This window comes from Gopherus flavomarginatus, chromosome 2, assembly GCF_025201925.1.
Source record: "Gopherus flavomarginatus isolate rGopFla2 chromosome 2, rGopFla2.mat.asm, whole genome shotgun sequence".
Taxonomy (NCBI): Eukaryota; Metazoa; Chordata; order Testudines; family Testudinidae; genus Gopherus; species Gopherus flavomarginatus.
Window position 1 is genome coordinate 47,009,911 of NC_066618.1, and position 22,181 is coordinate 47,032,091.

At 44.4% G+C, this 22,181-nt stretch overlaps 1 protein-coding gene across 4 annotated transcripts; it reads right to left on the reverse strand.

Annotated features, from left to right (window-relative positions):
* Window positions 1–232: 232 nt before the first annotated feature.
* Window positions 233–21,355, reverse strand: MTERF1 (mitochondrial transcription termination factor 1). 4 transcript variants are annotated; one of them, XM_050939620.1, is made up of 4 exons: window positions 21,271–21,319; window positions 14,906–14,960; window positions 1,809–4,335; window positions 233–927 (listed from the first exon to the last, which is right to left on the reverse strand). In XM_050939620.1, the coding sequence occupies exons 2-3, from the start codon at window positions 14,906–14,908 to the stop codon at window positions 3,139–3,141; spliced, it is 1,200 nt and encodes a 399-aa protein (XP_050795577.1). In that variant the 5' UTR covers window positions 14,909–14,960; window positions 21,271–21,319; the 3' UTR covers window positions 233–927; window positions 1,809–3,138. The 4 variants fall into 4 exon arrangements, with proteins under 4 accessions (XP_050795577.1, XP_050795580.1, XP_050795576.1 ...); XM_050939623.1 differs by having other exon boundaries at window positions 14,813–14,960; XM_050939619.1 differs by lacking the exon at window positions 14,906–14,960 and having other exon boundaries at window positions 21,271–21,355.
* Between the last annotated feature and the right edge of the window lie 826 nt (window positions 21,356–22,181).

The following is a 22,181-nucleotide window of genomic DNA, read 5'->3' on the forward strand; positions in this document are numbered from 1 at the left end:
GAAAGAGACAGCGCACAGCGTCTCTCAGAAACTTCCCCAGCAGACAGCACACACATTGTGTCTGTCACACACACACTGCATTTCCCAGTCACCTCTCAACATATACTTGTATTGTTGTTGTTGTTGTTGTTGTTACTTCTTGCAAAGCACATATATTCACTGTAATTTTATTCTTTTAAAGTATGTTATTTTTGTTTTTTGACTGGTCTCTGCATTTCATAATTTTTATTTCTCTCTCACACTTAAATTTAATTCGTTGAGTAGTGAGTTCTAAAATGCCTAACCTGTCCTGGCTGGAGTATCTAGGTTTTTTGTTTCTACTGGAGGCGTACATCCATACATTACCTTGGTACACATAACAAAATTTATTCCGCACCTGGGGCAAGAGGCCAGAAGTCAGATGTGCCAATCACTAGGATGCCTGGCCCTCCAAGCACCCTATCACAGTTCCTAAGAAGGGAAGATAATTGTAGAAACATAGCAGAAAAATAAATAAGCTTTGTTAATTTAACCAGAAGTAATCAATGTTCAGAACTCTGGGTTGTCACCTTCTTGCCATTCTGACATCCACTGACATCCAGTCCTGTGCATGCCAGGTTGTTTACTAGAATGCCATTCTCCTGACATGACTCTGCATCAGCACTCTATCTTCAGACAGAAATGCCTAGAAGACACAGATCTGAGCGCAATCTCTACTGAAAATCTAATCAGTAATTAATGCTTCTCTTGTAAACATTTAAATTTATACTCAGATAAAATGTACATTTCCCAGGACCCTGAGAATTCAAGATCAAATTTAAGTGCCAAAACCTGCAAACACAAGCAGGTACCTACTGAATTTTTTCTTAGACTTCAGACTTAGGATCCAGGGTCTTTGACTTTATCCTCTTCCTGCAAAGGAGGGAGTGAAAAAAAAATAGACATTTACTTACACCTAGGGCTTGTCTACATCACAAAGTTGCAGCGCTGGTGAGGGGGTTACAGCGCTGCAACTTAGGAGGTGTACACATCTGCAGGGCATCACCAGCGCTGCAACTCCCTGTTTGCAGCGCTGGCCGTACTCCCGTTTTGTCTCGGGTGTAGAGGATCCAGCGCTGGTGATCCAGCGCTGGTAATCAAGTGTAGACACTTACCAGCGCTTTTCTTGACCTCCGTGGAATAAGCAGGTATCCCAGCATACCTGAGGAAGCCTCTCTGGTAATCAAGCAGGTCTCCTTCCCCGCGGTTTGCTCCGGTGTTCTCCGAATCCCCCCCCAAGCGGGTCTCCTTCCCAGCGGTTTGCAGGGGGGTTCGGGGAACGCGACAGCAAACCGCGGGGAAGGAGATCTGCTTGCTCGGGGGTTCGGGGAATGCGAGAGCAAACCGCTGGGAAGGAGACCTGCTTGCACGGGGGTTCGGGGAACGCGAGAGCAAACCGGGGGAAGCAAGTCTCCTTCCCCGGTTTGCTCTCGCGTTCCCCGAACCCCGGTGCAAGCAGGTCTCCTTCCCCGCACCCCCGAGCAAGCAGGTCTCCTTCCCCGCCGTTTGCAGGGGGGTTCGGGGAACGCAAGAGCAAACCGCGGGGAAGGAGATCTGCTTGCTCGGGGGTTCGGGGAACACTGGAGCAAACCGGGGAAGGAGACCTGCTTTCCCACGGTTTGCTCTCGTGTTCCCCAAGCCCCCCTTGAAGCCGCCCAACAGCGCTGCAGTGTGGCCACATCTAACACCACTTGCAGCGCTGGTTGCTGTGGCCACTCTGCAGCGCTGGCCCTATACAGCTGTACTAATACAGCTGTAACAACCAGCGCTGCAAAATTGTAGATGTAGACATACCCCTAGTTAAAGCAAGAGGACTAGACATGTGATCAAAGGGTAAGAAACATAAAGCATACATATGTAAACATATATAAATCCTTAGATCATGTAATTAGGTGGGGAAAATGTGTCATTATACGCTTGAAATAAACAGAATTACCTGTTCTTAAGATCAAAAGCAGTTTGTATTATGCTTCAAGGAATAATGTGACGTTAGTTTTCTGCATTTAGGAGCTACCTCCTTAAAGTATCTACGATTTGCAAATGCCAAGTACATTTGTCCTCATCTGAGAGACTTCTGTAGCATTTAATGACTCATCTATCATCAAATCATTAGGCTGTGCACAATACTTTGATGTCACATTCCTTTACTAATTGCTGTAAAGGAAGCTACCCTTCTAAGTATGCCTGTTAGATTTAAGCCAACTCTTCATATTATTGGATTTTATAGGCTTACAGAGATATGCTTCTATCACAAAGACTACATTTATACCAACCCTTATCAACAGACCTTTCAATGCATTTGTCAAGGACACAGGCTCCTAGATCTTACTTATCTGTGATAAGATGAAGCAACGTAAAGAAATAATAGAATACCCCAGTCCAACAACTGGCTCATGAAAGGACTTCAATGGGGTTTCAAATGTGTGGCAAGTCTTCGTTTATTCACTCTAATTTAAGGTTTTGCGTGCCAGTAATACATTTTAATGTTTTTAGAAGGTCTCTTTCTATAAGTCTATAATATATAACTAAACTATTGTTGTATGTAAAGTAAATAAGGTTTTTAAAATGTTTTAAAAGCTTCATTTAAAATTAAATTAAAATCCAGAGCCCCTCAGACTGGTGGCCAGGACCCGGACAATGTGAGTGCCACTAAAAATCAGCTCACGTGTTGCCTTTGGCAGGTGTGCCATAGGTTGCCTGCCCCTGGGTTAGCCTGTGCTAAGCCAGTTCCAGAATCGAGGGTATGAATGATCCCTTGCTTTTGTATGGAGGAAAGGGCAAATAGTATACCTGACATCTTCTCTGTACCATTCATTATTCTGCATATCTCTATTCTCTCCTCCAACTGATGTACACTCTAAACAGTCTCATTCTTTTCAATATCTGTGATCCACTAGCATCACAGCTGGTAAGCAAGACACCAAATGGTTCTCCTGGTCACTCTACAGCGCCCCGCTAGTGATAGCTGAGAATTTACTTATCCTAAATAAGCAGTGCTAAGTAACCACAAATTATTCTGAAATAAGTTTCAAAATAACAAAACAGGACCCTCTTTCAAGTGTTTTAATTTCAGAATCTGACCCTGTATTCTCACAGAATGGATTCTGTCCTCTTGATTAATCACTGTGCACTATGTAATTTTTCCAATTTAGCTTCAAATCTCCTTTTACTTAAAGTAAGGATGCCAATTCCATAGGTTTTGAAGTCATAACTAGTTTTTTCCAGTTCCTTGACTCTGCTTCTTACAGTACCGATACTTATATCCAGAACACGAGACATTTCAACTATTTGTTTAATGTGAATCTTTGCTTGCAAAAGGCAATCTATTTTATCACTGAGGTTCTTGGATGAAAGAAAGAGCACTCGTGGATAACTAATGAAAAATCTATCCACCTCTCTTTCAGTGCACCCAAGAGATAACAGCTTCTCTTTTGCATTTGTAAAGTTTTTTTTGATATATTCATTAGATAAGTCCAAAATGTCAGCTCCACAGCCATGTAGCAGAGCTAGTAATTCCTCGTTGCTCAGATGGAAAGATTGCAGGAACTCTACGTTTGCGCTCACTTGCTTGCTGCTGCGCAGGAGGATGAAGACATTTTTAGAAATGATGTGCTTCACAAAATCATTTGGGTTTTCACCACCTAAAGACAAACAGATCTCATGCAGGAGGTCAGTCAACTGTTTATTCAGCTCCACTTTGTTAGAAAATGCCCGAGGTGCTCTGGTCAACATACTGCAAAGGTGTTTAGAGGTTAGCCCAAGAGAACAGAAAAATGTAATATTTTTCTCCATATTGATGTTATTACTGGAACGAAAGAAAGACTCAGGAGAACGTCCCAGAATATTTACAATTTCCAAATCAGTCATCAAAATACTTCTCCAAAGTTCCCAACGTTTTTCAAGAGACTCATAGGAACGTGTGATGGCTCGTGGATAACGTGAGATGATGCTAGCAATGACTTCATTAGTAGCCCCTTTGCTTTGCAGAAATCTTTTGAGGCCCTTTTCATTTGTGATCAGCTTCTTCAGAACTCCAGGTTGTCGCCTTCTTGCCATTTTGACATCCACTCCCATGCATGCCAGATTGTTTACTAGAATGCCATTCTCCTTGCATGACTCTGCAACAGCACTGTCTGTCTTCAGACAGAAGCGCCTAGAAGACACAGGTCTGAGCACAATCTCTGTTGGCAATCTAATCAGCCAGAAACAATTCACATTGTAAAGAAGTGAGTTTTTCGTGTGCAACAGACCCCTGGCTGCCATAGGGATCAGCTGCTGCAAGTATCTTTGTAGTACTGTACGTCCACTGTTTATCATCTGATGGGGGAAAAAACAAACAGTCATTATGCACAGCTACTGGACACTAAATGAAGAATGTAGGTGTTTATTTTTAAATAGTTAGAGCTTAAAAAAAAAAATAACCTGCCCAAGTAGGAATATCTAATTATTTAGTTAAAAGATCTGGCTAAAAAAACCCTATAAATTAGCAAATTCAATAAATTGTTTAAAATTCATTCATTTAAAATTATGGAGGGAGGCGAACAGAAGTGTACAGGACTACTATCATGAAACCAGAGTAAAATGTTCAGTTACATTAAAGGAGTAAGTTTCAGGCTTCCATCTCCTAAGAGGCACGGTACAGACAGCCCAGGTGGGAAGCTAGGGTAGCTTTAAACCAGCCTTGCACGCTCCCGATTCTGGACTGTTCTGGTGGCTGAAGTGTCCCTCTTCCCCGTCATAATTCAGGAAGCCCTGGAGGTCCATCTGCATTGTGGTAGACTCCCTGGGCATGCCTCACTCCAAACACTCCTCTCCCAGTCGCAGCCATTTTTCCAGCACAACCCCTACATATGGGCTTGAGAAGGGTCCTAGGAGGACAGCCTATGGCTCTCTTCCCCAGCTGGACCTGTAGCTTTTAGGCCCCTTTATACTACTCTGGTCCCTTTATTCAGCAAAGAACAATTGGTGCAGGAGTGAGAATCTCACCCAAGAAAAGTTTACATAACACTGACATCTCACCACATCTAACTCTGGTCAATTTCATGTTGAGTGCTGGTTAGTTGGTTGTATTTTTTTCCTTTCATCCTTGCTTCTTCTATTTCCCCACCCTCTAAACTGTTTCTTCCATATAACACACTACACCACTATCCTGAGCCACAAAGCCCCTCATCTAGTTCAGCATATTACAGCCAAGAAGATATCAGGCATTGCAAGGCCTGACTTTGATCCTGACACTTGGGTTTATAAATATAACAAGTACAGTAACAAGTTTTAATGTCATCTGATCAAAAATGGAAGTTAAAAAAGATGAACAAGTTTTTTGTGTCCCCTTCACGGCTTGAAGATGGAGTTTTAGATTTAGGACTTACAATATGAGTCTCAGCACAATATATGTCATTTCTTGGAACCTTTGCAGAAGGCTGGTCATTTAAAATCCCCAGCTGTTAGGTCTTCCAATATAGTCGAACTAAGCCAAGCAACTCAGAAAATGATGTCAGTCTCTTAGCGCCAGAAATTCATGACAGAAATCCTCAACAAGTGACACAAACACCCCACTGAAGTGAATAGAATCTTTCTCCTATTCATCAAAATTGGGAGTTTTAAATGTTAATATGAGAACAATATGAAAATGTAGTTTCAAACATTAAAAATCTCTGGTGCTACAAAACATTTTTCAAAATAGCAAAATGGACTCCGGCCCCATTAGGCAAATTTCCAGAGTTTTAAAAATCAAACCATTTTTACATTAAAAAAACAGTTCAACTGTTGGCATGTGCCAGACCCTTATTGTGTAATAAGGATGACCGGCACTTGTAGCTTCTATGGGTTTATTTACAATAAGGGAGGGTGGGGGAGTTAGGAGCTCCCCAGACACTTCTGGCTGCCAAGAGGGAACCCTGATGGGCTTCCTCTCAGGTAAAAGCAGCAAAGAATCCTGTGGCACCTTATAGACTAACAGACGTTTTGGAGCATGAGCTTTCGTGGGTGAATACCCACTTCCTCAGATGCATGAGGAAGTGGGTATTCACCCTGTCATAAACAGATAGCTAAGGGTTAATGACTCTTTCACCTGAAGCACCTGACCAGAGGACCAATCAGAAAACCGGATTTTTTCAACTCTGGGTGGAGGGAAGTTTGTGTCTGAGTCTTTGTTTTCTGTCTGCCTGCTTTCTCTGAGCTTTGGAGAAGTAGTTTCTACTTTCTAGTCTTCTGTTTCTAAGTGTAAGGACAAAGAGATCAGATAGTAAGTTATATGGTTTCTTTTCTTTGGTATTTGCATGAATATAAGTGCTGGAGTGCTTTGATTTGTATTCTTTTTGAAGAAGGCTGTTTATTCAATATTCTTTTAAGCAATCGACCCTGTATTTTATCACCTTAATACAGAGAGACCATTTGTATGTATTTTTCCTTTCTTTTTTATATAAAGCTTTCTTTTAAGACCTGTTGGAGTTTTTTCTTTACTTCAGGGAAATTGAGTCTGTACTCACCAGGGAATTGGTGGGAGGAAGAAATCAGGGGGCGATCTGTGTGTTGGATTTGCTAGCCTGATTTTGCATTCCCTCTGGGGGAATAGGAAAGTGCTTTTGGTTTCCAGGACTGGGAACAGAGAGGGGGAGTCACTCTGTGTAGTTTCACAGAGCTTGTGTCTGTGTATCTCTCCAGGAGCACCTGGAGGGGGGAAGGGAAAAAGGATTATTTCCCTTTGTTGTAAGACTCAAGGGATTTGGGTCTTGGGGTCCCCAGGGAAGGTTTTTCAGGGGGACCAGAGTGCCCCAAAACACTCTAATTTTTTGGGTGGTGGCAGCAAGTACCAGGTCCAAGCTGGTAGCTAAGCTTGGAGGTTTTCATGCTAACCCCCATATTTTGGACGCTAAGGTCCAAATCTGGGACTAAGGTTATGACATGGTGTAGCAGTGGTGGGATATAGACAGAATCCAGAAGCCAGTAGGAATATTATATTTTTCTTTTCTCTGCTAAGGGCTTTTTAGCAGAGAGAAACAGTTTGGTTTTAAAAAGGGAACCAGAGAGAAATTTTTTTTTCTGCTCTCTCTGGCAGTTTGTAGCTTGCATCTTAAGCAAGAAATCATTAAGGTGCTATTAAGAGTCTTTTGTCACACAATAGCACTCCCATTGAGAGTCATTACCAGCACTATATATATGCAAATAAAGTGGTTTTTCAGGTTTACTTAACATTCAAGATTAGCTAAAGGCACTGTTGCTAGGCAGACTTCAGGAGGCAACAGAGAGCCTGCAGTTCAGAAGATAAACACCGGAGGGCACCCCAACACAAGAAAACAGGAATCATGACTTCTAAGGCAAAAATTGAGGCCGAAGAGCAATTCAAAGAAGCTGAACACAGGCGACAACTGGAGCTGAAAGAAAAGGAAGAAAGCATCAAACTGGCAGCCTTCCAAAGAGAACAGGCAGCCAAAGAGGCAGCACACAAAAGAAAACTAGAAGAAGAAGAGGTGGCCTACCAAAGGAAACAAGCAGAAGAAGAGGCGGCCCACCGCCGAGAAATGGAAAAACACCAAAAAGAAATGGAAAAACAACAAAAAGAGAATGAAGAGAAGGAAAAACAGAGAAAACATGAACTGGAGTTGGCAAAAGCTGGGCTGCATGTGCCAGCCAACCCTAACAACCCGGCGCCAATTATTGCTCCACAGCACAGGAAATTTCCCACCTACAAGGCAGGTGATGACACCGAGGCCTTCTTGGAAAATTTTGAAAGAGCCTGTCTTGGGTACAGCATCCCCGAAGACCAGTACATGGTAGAATTAAGGTCACAGCTCAGTGGACCTTTAGCAGAGGTGGCAGCTGAAATGCCTAAGCAGCAAATGAATGACTATAAACTTTTTCAAACCAAGGCCAGATACAGAATGGGGATAACCCCAGATCATGCCCGTCGGTGCTTCAGAACCCAAAAGTGGAAACCAGAGGTGTCATTTCCCAAACACGCCTACTACATTGCAAAAAACTATGAGGCCTGGATAACAGGAAACAACGTTCAAACCTTGGAAGAACTGCACCTCCTCATACAAATGGAGCAGTTCTTGGATGGTGTTCCTGAAGACATCACACGGTACATACAAGATGGAAAACCCAAAGATCTCGCTGAGGCGGGGGAGATTGGAGCCAAATGGATGGAACTGGCAGAAAGCAAGAAAGCTACTGTCAAGGGGAACGATTACCCCAGGGGGCACACCGACCATAAACCCTACAACCGAGGACAGCCAAAGACCCCACATACCACCCAAGTAAAGCCACAGACACCCTACCCTTCCACCTCACCAGTCTCCAGTATCTCACCTCGGCCCAGTGACCCATCAGATGGAAGATGCTTTAAGTGTAATGAACTGGGACATATCCAGGCCAACTGTCCAAAGAACACCATGCGAGTGCAATTCATTACACCACCATCACACCAAAGATCCCCAGGCCCGGATGCCTCTCAAATACCCTTGGAGCGAAGGGAAAATTTGAGAGTGGGCGGAAAGAAGGTTACTGCGTGGAGAGACACGGGGGCACAAGTGTCAGCTATCCACCAATCCTTCGTTGACCCCAAATTCATCAACCCAAAGGCCAAAGTTACAATTTACCCCTTCATGTCACAAGCTGTAGACTTGCCTACAGCTCAACTGCCTGTCCAGTACAAAGGCTGGTCAGGAATGTGGACTTTTGCAGTCTATGACAATTATCCCATCCCCATGCTACTGGGGGAAGACTTGGCCAACCAGGTGAGGCGGGCCAAGAGAGTGGGAATGGTTACACGTAGCCAAACCAGGCAAGCTTCCAGACCCATTCCTGTTCCTGAGCCGTCCACAGATGCCCCGTCTGTGTTACCAGAGACCCAGACAGAGGTAGTGGACCCGGATTCCATGCCTACCACTGAAACAGCCACAGCATCTCCAGTCCCAGGCCCGGAACTGGAACAGCAACCAGCACCAGCAAGTGCAACCACATCTTCAAACTCAACGCCAGAGGGCGACAGCGAGCCAGAACTGGCAGAAGCAAAAGACAGCCATACCCAAAAGGCTCAGCCAGAGCCTGAAATACCCTCAGGTGCACGAGCGGAGAGTGGTTCACCAGCAACGGAAACAACCCCATCACCTACATCGCTTCCAGAGGGACCAAGCCCAAGTCCACAGTCTGAGGAAGAACTGGTGACCCCAGCCTCAAGGGAACAGTTCCAGACTGAGCAGAAAGCCGATGACAGCCTTCAGAAAGCTTGGGCGGCGGCACGGAGCACCCCACCGCCTCTCAGCTCTTCTAATCGATCCCGGTTTGTTATAGACCAAGGACTTTTATACAAGGAAATTCTTTCTGGTGGACACCGGAAAGAATGGCAGCCGCAAAAACAGTTGGTGGTTCCAACTAAGTACCGGGGGAAGCTCTTAAGCTTAGCCCATAATCATCCCAGTGGCCATGCTGGGGTGAACAGAACCAAGGACCGGTTGGGGAAGTCCTTCCACTGGGAGGGGATGGGCAAGGACGCTGCCAAGTATGTCCGGTCTTGTGAGGTATGCCAAAGAGTGGGAAAGCCTCAAGACCAGGTCAAGGCCCCTCTCCAGCCACTCCCCATAATTGAGGTCCCATTTCAGCGAGTAGCTGTGGATATTCTGGGCCCTTTCCCAAAAAAGACGCCCAGAGGAAAGCAGTACGTACTGACTTTAGTGGACTTTGCTACCCGATGGCCAGAAGCAGTAGCTCTAGGCAACACCAGGGCTAACACTGTGTGCCTGGCCCTAACAGACATCTTTGCCAGGGTAGGTTGGCCCTCTGACATCCTTACAGATTCAGGGTCTAATTTTCTGGCAGGGACCATGGAAAAACTGTGGGAAACTCATGGGGTGAATCACTTGGTTGCCACCCCGTACCACCATCAAACCAATGGCCTGGTGGAAAGGTTCAATGGAACTTTGGGGGCCATGATACGAAAATTCATCAACGAATTCTCCAATAATTGGGACCTAGTGTTGCAGCAGTTGCTGTTTGCCTACAGGGCTGTACCACATCCCAGTTTAGGGTTTTCACCGTTTGAACTTGTGTATGGTCACGAGGTTAAGGGACCATTACAGTTGGTGAAGCAGCAATGGGAGGGGTTTACGCCTTCTCCAGGAACTAACATTCTGGACTTTGTAAGCAACCTACAAAGCACCCTTCGACACTCTTTAGCCCTTGCTAGAGAGAACCTAAAGGATGCTCAAGAAGAGCAAAAGGCCTGGTATGACAGACATGCCAGAGAACGTTCCTTCAAGGTAGGAGACCAGGTTATGGTCTTGAAGGCGCAACAGGCCCATAAGATGGAAGCATCATGGGAAGGGCCATTCACGGTCCAAGAGCGCCTGGGAGCTGTAAACTACCTCATAGCATTTCCCAATTCCTCACTAAAGCCTAAAGTGTACCATGTTAATTCTCTCAAGCCTTTCTATTCCAGAGACTTACAGGTTTGTCAGTTTACAGTCCAGGGAGATGATGCTGAGTGGCCTGACGGTGTCTACTACGACGGGAAAAAAGACGGTGGCGTGGAAGAGGTGAACCTCTCAACCACCCTGGAACGTCTGCAGCGGCGACAAATCAAGGAGCTGTGCACTAGCTTCGCCCCATTGTTCTCAGCCACCCCAGGACGGACTGAACGGGCATACCACTCCATTGATACAGGTAATGCTCACCCAATCAGAACCCCACCCTACCGACTGTCTCCTCATGCCCAAGCTGCTATAGAACGGGAGATCCAGAACATGCTACAGATGGGTATAATCCGCTCATCTACCAGTGCATGGGCATCTCCAGTGGTTCTGGTACCCAAACCAGATGGGGAAATATGCTTTTGCGTGGACTACCGTAAGCTAAATGCGGTAACTCGTCCGGACAACTATCCAATGCCACGCACTGATGAGCTATTGGAGAAGTTGGGACGTGCCCAGTTCATCTCTACTATAGACTTAACCAAGGGGTACTGGCAAGTACCGCTAGATGAACCTGCCAAGGAGAGGTCGGCATTCGTCACCCATGCGGGGGTGTATGAATTCAATGTCCTTCCTTTCGGCCTTCGAAATGCACCCGCCACCTTCCAGAGGCTGGTAGATGGTCTACTAGCTGGACTGGGAGAATTTGCAGTTGCCTACCTCGATGATGTGGCCATTTTTTCAGACTCCTGGCCCGAACACCTACTACACCTGGAAAAGGTCTTTGAGCGCATCAGGCAGGCCGGACTAACTGTTAAGGCCAAAAAGTGTCAAATAGGCCAAAACAGAGTGACTTACCTGGGGCACCAGGTGGGTCGAGGAACCATAAACCCCCTACAGGCCAAGGTGGATGCTATCCAAAAGTGGCCTGTCCCAAGGTCAAAAAAACAGGTCCAATCCTTCTTAGGCTTGGCCAGATACTACAGGCGATTTGTACCACACTACAGCCAAATTGCTGCCCTACTGACCGACCTGACCAAAAAGACCCAGCCAAATGCAGTTAAGTGGACTGATGAGTGTCAAAAGGCCTTTACCCAACTTAAGGCAACGCTCATGTCTGACCCTGTGCTCAGGGCCCCGGACTTTGACAAGCCATTCCTAGTAACCACAGATGCATCTGAGCGTGGTATAGGAGCAGTGCTCATGCAGGAAGCAACACATCACAACTTCCATCCTGTCGTGTTTCTCAGCAAGAAACTGTCTGAGAGGGAAAGTCACTGGTCAGTCAGTGAAAAGGAATGCTATGCCATTGTGTACGCCTTGGAAAAGCTACGCCCATATGTTTGGGGACGGCGGTTCCAACTACAAACTGACCATGCTGCACTAAAGTGGCTTCATACTGCCAAGGGGAACAACAAGAAACTTCTTCGTTGGAGTTTAGCTCTCCAAGATTTTGATTTTGAAATTCAACACATCACAGGAGCTTCTAACAAAGTTGCTGATGCTCTCTCCCGTGAGAGTTTCCCAGAATTCAGTAGTTTAAAAGTGTTCTTAAAATGTAGAAGTCTGTTAGTTATATACTTAGTAGTATATGTAAAGGTGCATGTGTTGTAGTAATCTGTTTATTTTAAAGTTCTAGAAGGAAATCGCCGCCAGTGAGCTTCCCCACTGTCTGCAATTTGGGGGGCGTGTCATAAACAGATAGCTAAGGGTTAATTACTCTTTCACCTGAAGCACCTGACCAGAGGACCAATCAGAAAACCGGATTTTTTCAACTCTGGGTGGAGGGAAGTTTGTGTCTGAGTCTTTGTTTTCTGTCTGCCTGCTTTCTCTGAGCTTTGGAGAAGTAGTTTCTACTTTCTAGTCTTCTGTTTCTAAGTGTAAGGACAAAGAGATCAGATAGTAAGTTATATGGTTTCTTTTCTTTGGTATTTGCATGAATATAAGTGCTGGAGTGCTTTGATTTGTATTCTTTTTGAAGAAGGCTGTTTATTCAATATTCTTTTAAGCAATCGACCCTGTATTTTATCACCTTAATACAGAGAGACCATTTGTATGTATTTTTCCTTTCTTTTTTATATAAAGCTTTCTTTTAAGACCTGTTGGAGTTTTTTCTTTACTTCAGGGAAATTGAGTCTGTACTCACCAGGGAATTGGTGGGAGGAAGAAATCAGGGGGCGATCTGTGTGTTGGATTTGCTAGCCTGATTTCGCATTCCCTCTGGGGGAATAGGAAAGTGCTTTTGGTTTCCAGGACTGGGAACAGAGAGGGGGAGTCACTCTGTGTAGTTTCACAGAGCTTGTGTCTGTGTATCTCTCCAGGAGCACCTGGAGGGGGGAAGGGAAAAAGGATTATTTCCCTTTGTTGTAAGACTCAAGGGATTTGGGTCTTGGGGTCCCCAGGGAAGGTTTTTCAGGGGGACCAGAGTGCCCCAAAACACTCTAATTTTTTGGGTGGTGGCAGCAAGTACCAGGTCCAAGCTGGTAGCTAAGCTTGGAGGTTTTCATGCTAACCCCCATATTTTGGACGCTAAGGTCCAAATCTGGGACTAAGGTTATGACACACCCACGAAAGCTCATGCTCCAAAACGTCTGTTAGTCTATAAGGTGCCACAGGATTCTTTGCTGCTTTTACAGATCCAGACTAACACGGCTACCCCTCTGATACTTCCTCTCAGGTGTTATTGCAAGGGTCAGGGCTCCGGAGACAGGAAGGAACAAGCATTTCAAATGCTGAAAAGAAAAATTCTTCAGCAGCTCCTTGGTGCAATGGGGAACATCACCAGAGGCCCCTAGAGTAGGGAAAGGATTAAGCACTCCTACCAACAATGTCCTGCATCAACAATGGGAGAAGGGAAGGCTAGACACCATCATGCCACCCAGAGATAGAAGGGGAGCAGACAGTTGTGTCCTCCAAAGATAATGGTGGGTAGAGACTGAATAAGGAGCATGGAACAAGTAACCTCTCTGTAATTCTGCATTAATGAACAGAGTGGGCAGGAGGGGCACAAGTGGGCATGCCCCACACTGTAACTGTAATGCTGTAGACATTATGAGACAGAACAAGCAACCTTCTTCTCCCTTCAAAAAGCAAAATAAAAAGTGCCAGCCACTGCAAAGTAATAGGAGAAAGTGAAGGTGGACATGGAGAGCCATGTCTGGTTTCACTTGGGCTGGAAACCAGCCACGCAGACCTTCATCTCCCCACTCTCCTTGCTGAAGGCAGGTTTTCCCAGTGTTTTTTTCTGTCCCTTCCTGGGTAGGCATTTAAAGCACCACAGAGAAAGGAGAGAGGTCATAGGTCAAGTCTGCTCAGCTCTCCTTTCCCACCAAGCAGCACCAGAGGCTCCTAGAGCCAACTGGGGAAAAGGAGAAGGATCAAACATCCTGCTCCCAAAGTCCTGTCAACAACGGGAGTGGGCAGGAGAAGCACTAATGCCACCCCTTAACCCCTTCACTCAGTTCTGAGGGAGGCCCAGGAGAAGAGTACTAGGGACTTCTGGCGGTGTTCCCTATTGCACCATGGCTGATTGGCTGCCGATTAAGGAAAGGCTCATGTCTTTCAAAGGGATGCTCTAACAAGGAAAAGGGAACTGCTGGGGCAGCCCTCGGGAAGATCAAAGCCTGGGTGCCTGGTTTCTAGCAGCTGTCAAAACAGCCACAGCCTACTCCTCCTCCCATACACTATCACCGCAGCCATTACTTGTTCCCCCACACCAGTTATGGAGAGGAGTAGAGCTCTCCACTCCTCTGCTATCTCAGATGCCTCCTATTAATGCAGGAGTATTAAAGCAGGATTTATGCAGGATGCTCCGTAGCAGCTACAGAGTGACATTCAGAAGCTGGGCTTCCTTTCCTTTCCTCCTCCAAAAGCCCAACCCCTGACACAATCTGTCATCTGAGAGGAGCTCTCAAATACTCCCTCACAGCAGCAACAGAACTCTTCAGAGGGGACCTTAAAAATCATACACATAACTTGGCATATTTTGGGCTGTAACTGTCCCTGAACCTCTTTTAAAAACAACGCGAGGGTGAGAGAAACACTGAAGGTAACCAACCTTTAAAGAAAGCTATTCCTTTCATAGCTTTCCATACCTCCACAATTGCTTATCTGAGTTTTAAAGATTACTTAGATGATCAGCTGAGAACAAAAACAAAAAAACGAAATACAGAGTACTAGTAATACTTTGTCCTTACCTGGTGCCTTTTACTGGATGCTCAAAACTCTCTTAAACAGAAATTATGCCTCTCCACACCCCTGTGAGATAAGTATTTCTACATCAGTTTTACATCTAAGTAAACTGATGTGTAAACTGGATGACTGATTTGTCAAAGGCCACACAGCAAGTTAAAGGAGAGCTATGAAAAGAATCCAGGAGTCCTCACTTTTTGTCCCCTGCTTTCACAACTTGGTCCAACACTTTCTCAGCAAAAAAATCTCTCTCTTTCCTCTACCTTCCTCTTCCCTTCTCTCCTTACCATTCCACTTCTCTTTCTCTTCCCCTTTGCATTTCATCCATCAATTTCTTCCCTCCTAGAAGGCATCAAGATGGTTTTAATTCAAACTGTCGTAAGTGGTGGGTTTTACATCTGAATCTAATATAGTTAAACATACAAAAGTGAATGTAGACTGGAAAGCCTGACTCACCTTTAATAGTGGCCCAGCATTAACACCCTGAGTGTGTGCAAAGAACCTACTGGTATTTTTCAGTAACTGGGTCGCACATATATAAATCCTTTTCCACTCACTGCAGGAGGAAGAAAAAAATGTAAATCAAACTGCCAGACAATCAGGGCCTATCATAGTATAATTCCCAATTCTGGACCTTAGCATCCAAAATATGGGTACTAGCATGAATTCCACTAAGCTTAATTACCAGCTTAGATCTGATAGGCTGCCACCAATCAGGACTTAGAGTAGAGCGCCTGATAGACTCTGGTCTCCTCCAAAAACCTTCCCTGGGGGTCCCAAGACCCAAATTCCTTGAGTCTCACAACAAAGGGAAATAAACCATTCCCTTCTCCCTCCCAGCTCCTTCCCGCCTTGGGAACACTAGGAGATCACCTGGTTCAACTTCTTGAATCACCACACCGAGAGGAGTGTTACCTTCCCCCTCACCCAGAGGCAATACAAGCTGCGTGAATATAACACAAAGAGAAAATTTATCCTTCCCTTCTCCCCACCAATTCCCTTGAACCTTAACTAGGAGATAAAAATCAAACAGGTCTTAAAAAGCAAAACTTTTAATAAAAAAGAAAGAAAAAGTAAAAGGTTTATCTCTGCACTTCAGATGGTAAAAAGTTACAGGGTCTTTCAACTTATAAACAATAGAAAGAAACTTTCTCCAGCAGAAACACAACTTAAGCTACTTCCAGCAAGTACACATATGTAAATGAAAAAAAAAACAAATTAAAAGACTATGACCGCCTTTTCTTACTTACAATTCTGAATAGATAAGAGACTGTAGCAGGGAGATTGGCAGAAACCTGGTTGCACCTCTAGTCTCATCCAGGATCCAGAGAGAACAAAGCCAAACCCCAAACCCACAAAAAAAGGCTTCCCTCCCATGAGATTTGAAAGTATCTTGTCTTCTGATTGGTTCTCTGGTCAGGTGTTTGGGGTCCCTGTTTGTTAACCCTTTACAGGTAACCCTTTACATTAACCTTTAACTATCTGTTTATGACAGGGCCGGCGCTTCCATTTAGGCAACCTAGGTGGTCGTCTAGGGCGCCAGGATTTGGGAGGGCGGCAGGCTGCTCCGGTGGACCTCCCACAGGCGAGCCTGCGGAGGGTCCACTGGTCCCGCGGGTCCACAGATACACCTGCAGCAGGTCCACTGGAGCCGCGGGACCAGCAGACCCTCTGCAGGGACACCTGCGGGAGGTCCACCGGAGGCGCGGGACCGGTGAGCGGCAGAGTGCCTCCCCCGCGGCGTGCTGCCGTGCTTGGGGCGGCAAAATGGCTAGAGCCAGCCCTGCGCCTAGGGCGCCAAAAACCCTGGCGCCGCTCCTGCAGACAATGTTACACAGATTAACAATCCAAGCCAATTCTTAAAACAACAGTAGATATGAAGTCAGTAGCTCAAGCAATAGCGGCTTGTGAGCCTCTGTTACATGGAGTAAGATCATCACATTATAGTCTGGACCCAACCAAGGGGCAATGAATTGTTTTGTTGCCTGTGGACTAGCCCAGCAGCAAGATTCAGAGACAATGATTAGAGGATTAGAAACCATGTTTTATAGTGACAGATTCAAAAACTCAATCTACTTTTCTTAACAAAGAGAAGGTTAAGGGGTGACGATTACATTTCAAAAGTATCTACATAGGGAACAAGTATTTAATAACGGGCTCTTCAGTTTAGCTACAAAAGCTATAATATGATCCAATAGCTGGAAGTTGAAACTAGACACATTCAGACTGGAAATAAGGTGTAAATTTTTAATGGTGAGAGTCTTTAACCATTGGAACAATTTACCAAGGGTCAAGGTGCATTCTCCATCACTGACAGTTTTTAAATCAAAGCTTGGATGTTGTTTTTCTAAATGATCTGCTCTAGGAATTATTTTGGGGAAGTTCTATGGCCTGTGTTATACAAAAGGTCAGACTAGATTATCACAATGGTCCCTTCTCATCATGTATATTACATGGGGATGTAGTGATTCTGTGGAGCATGCTACCTTCTAGTGTGCTGGAAGTTGCAGTACAAGATTGTTTTACTCCTTACTTCCTTGTGCCAATGCCAACACACAGTACACACTACAATATGGCTCATAATCAATTTTATAAGAAACCCACAGCTATACATAGTAAGTCTACAGTAATAACAGAATACAGCTTTAAGAACCTGATCCAAAGTCTGTTGAACTCAAATGGAGTTTTTCCATTGACTTTAATGGTCCTGAGATCAGGCCCCACATTTCTACCAACATATGGAACACAGGTGCCACTTTGAATCTGAGTCCACTATAAAATGGTTTCTTGGTCATTTGGACAATAGTACAATAGCCAAACCCCAGAGTTCCTTAGCTATATACTGATAATAATCTTTCTGTTCTATCCAGAACTTTTCCATTAAAAATTCATTAGAGGCTCTGGCACTTCTATATTGCAATATTATTCTAGGCGCTGAATTCAGATCAGATTCAGGACCGTAACTACTGATTACATTTCTTATTTGACAAAGAAAAGTTATCTTGGAAGGAAAGTGATATGGATGCCCTCTTATGGAATAACTTTATTAGCCACACTCTCCACACCACAGCAACAAACGTCAAGTAAAAGTTTCAAACTAATAGATATAGGTCTAATTGTTTCAGCAATTGTACTGTAAGGAAAAATAAATATCCTTTTCTAGCCTGCATTTTTCAACCATGCGGCAATCCACCAACCTCCAGGACATATAGCACATAGTGTTTCCCAAGCAGTGAACTATCAAAAGATCATTTTCAGAGAAAGAGATTTTGCCATTACAAATCAGACCACATGTGTATCAAAATCCAATATGCTGGCCCCAGAGAATATCTGACACTTAAGAGTAAGGCAACTCCAACCTATCCTCATCCACATCACCTGGCTAATTATGGGAGGGAATACTTTCCTCATCCGTGCTCTGATCAGCTGATGCAATGTAACAAGATTTGACAATCCATATCTTGGTCTAAGTACAATCATTTTTACTGCTTATGAAGTTATCTTACCCCTTTTCAAAGTCAAATTATAACATTTGACTCAATGACATATTCCACTAAGGATTCTACTAGCCTCTAGACCAGTGGTTCCCAAACTTGTTCTGCCGCTTATGCAGGGAGAGCCCCTGGAGAGCTGGGCTGTTTACCTGCCGCATCTGCAGGTTTGGCTGATCGTGGCTCCCAGTGGCTGCAGTTTTCTGCTAAAGGCCAATGGGAGCTGCTGGAAGTGGCGGCTAGTACATCCCTCAACCCACACCACTTCCAGCAATTCTCACTGGCCTGGAGCAGCGAACCGTGGCCACAAGGAGCCGCCATCGGCCAAACCTGCGGACACGACAAGTAAACAACCCGACCCAGCCCACCAGCGGCGGAACAAGTTTGGGAACCTCTGCTCTAGACAAACTAACTTCCTGTTGGACAAAGTACATTCCTGTCTGGGGCATCAGCAGGGTTCAAACCTTGGATCTAAAGGGCTAAGAGAGTAAGCATCTATAGCTTGAGAAAAATTCCAATAGCTGGAAACTGTAGTGGGCTCCTAATCTTCCTCTACCACCCATTAGCAGAAGACTAAAAGATTCGCAATCCCTTTGCGTGGGTTACGAAAGCAAGTATCAGTCCCGTTAAACTGAGTTCCATAACCTCAATGCTTTTAATTAAAATAAAAGCAGTTCTTAACCATTTTATCCCTATTGGGATTCAGGTCAGCTAGTCCCAAGAGTTCAATGGGACATACCAGTTAACTATTCTTATTACATAATTTCATTGCAGACTGCTTTTCTTCTTGTTACATTTCATAATCTGTTCACTACTAGCAATAATCTTTTAAATGCTACGGTAACACTTGATGAAAGGGAATTGCATGAATAACTGATCTAATAGTCTCAGACTCACCAGGGCATACTGGAGCCTTCTTCAACAGATCAGTATACAGATGAAAACCAATACCAATTAAAAACAGTCAAGAAGGATGAAAACTATCTTAAAGAGTGGAACATTTTCTCATTAGTACAGGGGTGTAACTTCTGTTCTTCCCAGCCAGGAGTAACACATATGCCTGAGGAACAGAATAAACAGCCTAAAAATTACACTGAACAAATCCCTATTACTTAAATTTGTGGAAGCTTCTTCACTGAAGGTTTTCAAAAGGAGGCGGGATAACCATCTATCTTGGATGGTTTAGACCAGCAGTGGGCAACCTGCAGCCCACAGGCCGCACGTGATCGGTCAGGGTAATCCGCTGGCGGGCTGCAAGACAGTTTGTTTACACTGACCATCTGCAGGCATGGCCACCCACAGCTCCCCATTTGCCATTCCCGCATACAACCACATTTGCTCCAATTCCTCAGACAGAGACAAACACCTGCAGGATCTCCATCAAGCATTCTTAAAACGACAGTACCCACCTGAAGGATACCCAGAAGGGTACCCAGATGTCACCTACTACAGGACAGGCCCAACAAAGAAAGTAACAGAAAGCCACTAGCCATCAGCTACAGCTCCCAACTAAAACCTCTCCAGCACATCATCAAGGATCTACAACCTATCTTGAAGGATGATCTCTCACTCTCACAGACCTTGGGAGACAGGCCAGTCCTCGCTTACAGACAGGTCCCCAGCCTGAAGCAAATACTCACCAGCAACTACACACCACACAAAAGAAACACTGACCCAGGAACCAATCCCTGCAACAAACCCCGTTGCCAACTCTGTGTGCATATCTGTTCAAGGGACACCATCATAGGACCTAACCACATTAGCCACACCATCAGGGGCTCGTTCACCTGCACGTCTACCAATGTGATTTATGCCATCATGTGCTAGCAATGCCCCTCTGCCATGTACATTGGCCAAACCAGACAGTCTCTACACAAAAGAATAAATGGACACAAATCAAACATCAAGAATGTAACATTCAAAAACCAGTAGGAAAGCACTTCAATTTCCCTGGACACTCAATAACAGACTTAAACTGGCCATTCGTCAACAAAAAAAATTCGAAAACAGACTTCAACGAGAAACTGCAGAACTGGAATTAATTTGCAAACTTGACACCATCAAATTAGGCCTGAATAAAAACTGGGAGTGGCTGGGTCACTACAAAAAGTAATTTTCCCTCTGTTGATATTCACCTCTTCTTGTCAGCTGTTGGGAATCGGCCACATGCACCCTGAATGAATTGGCCTCGTTACCACTGATCTCGCACTTGGTAAGCAACTCCCATCTTTTCATGTGCTGTATATTTATACCTGCCTACTATATTTTTCACTCCATACATCTGATGAAGTGGGCTTTAGCCAGGGGCTGGTCTAGGGACTTTGCCGCCCCAAGCACGGCAGGGGGCGTGACTCATATGACAGGAGAAAAAGAACCTTCCTCCAAAATAGCAAGGGATATATGATTGCACAGCTCATTTCTATTTCTATTCTATTTCTATTATTCTAAGCAATAATCTCCCCAGACCTCCCTGACCTAAGCATCCACTGGGGGTTGCCAAATTTGGTTGGACAAATTCCTGGAGATTTCATCACATGACATAATCTTTAATTAAAGATTACTCTTTAATTCCTGGAGACTCCAGAACAATCCTGGAGGGTTGGCAACCCTAATTTGGGGATTTCACATTGCTCAGACATGAGACCTTTGCCAATACACAGAAAAACTAGTCAAACTTCAAGCAAAAAATCAGACTAATACAGTAGAATATCTTTAGAAACCCCATTATAAGACAAAATAAATATACTGCTCTAAACCTTCTTGGTTGCATTTTACACAGCAGAATCAGTCCTTATGTTGCACGCAGATAATCCCACCACTTTACTTGGATCCGAAGACCACTTTTACTTCCCTTTAGTCTTGCTAACTCTTCCTATTGGGCAAAGTAAATCTTTTTTCTGTTAAATCAAGCCGCAAAACCTTGCTGCTTTCATAAGAGTAATTTTCAAGCATTTAGTCGGCACACACTAGCTAACCCCTTTTAATTATTTCACTGCAACTTTCTTCCTTACATTTCTTGTTTCACTTTGCAATTTGCATTCTACTAGCAGCAACGTGAAATGCGCTATAGCCGAGAAATATGTGATTTGTGTTTTCCATCCAGTAAGCTTGACTCTTCCCTGAGTAACCAGTGTAATAAGACTGAAAAACGTGTAATTTACCATCACGTTGCGGTCCGGAGTCTTCCTCATCGTAGGTTAAAGTTGAAAGCTAACAAGGAGAAAGCAGTCAAAGCTAGTAAAGAAGAAAACTTGATATTAAAAAGGATTTGGTTTTCGTTTCAGTGCTGCCACCTACCAGATTCCTATTTTTTACTCATTTAAGTAAAGTGAATTGCTGCACCAGGAGATGGCAGTATAAAATAACATAACCATGCCATTTGTGCAGCGGTATTTTATGCTATATTTAAGATTTGGTGTGGGGGGGAGGGTGTCCACAATGTTTTTGTAGCGTATGTAGGAAAGACGAGTGGGCTACTAACAACCTTCACATAGATGACAGGTGTCTGAAGTGTCTCCGGGAGGATATGAAATATGGACCAGAGACATTGCCATTGACCTTCAGATAGCACCATCACATTTCTTCCCCCAAAAGTCTCATTAAATGGATGGGTGAGGATTCTAACATGTCTGTTACAGAAGGTTGTCACTTGTCCAGGTTTTCCCAGGATTGTCCTTTTTTGACGTAGCTGTCCTAGGAAATCTGTAAGGGTGCTCGGTATATGCTGCCAGCTGTCCAGTTTTATGAGCTTGGGTGGGATCATCCCAGATAGCAACCCTATGCATTGTTGTCAACACATTCACATTGGGTACCAAATGTATTTTTTAAAATCAACAAAGAGAAGGATTTTAATTTTTGTGTTATTTAATTTTATCATAAAGATAGGTCCAATGTGTCAATTCTTTATCAGAGCAATAAGAACTAGTAATGCATTAAGGCTAATCCTGACCCCAATGCCCAACCAGATAACTAACCTGGGTATAAATGGGCAGGTGCCTGTAGCTGCTGTTTCAGCTTCAGGACTGCGGTAGCCTCTGTGGTCATATGGGGACAATGACTGATGAATACCTGC

What these genes read in the sequence shown, in the direction of transcription:
- MTERF1 (XM_050939619.1), bottom strand. Translation starts at nt 21,300, where the DNA reads ATGAGGAAGACTCCGGACCGCAACGTGATG. An exon ending in CTCCGGACCGCAACGTGATG is followed by an intron (nt 4,336 to 21,270) that starts GTAAATTACACG and finishes TTCCCCCATCAG; the next exon opens with ATGATAAACAGTGGACGTAC.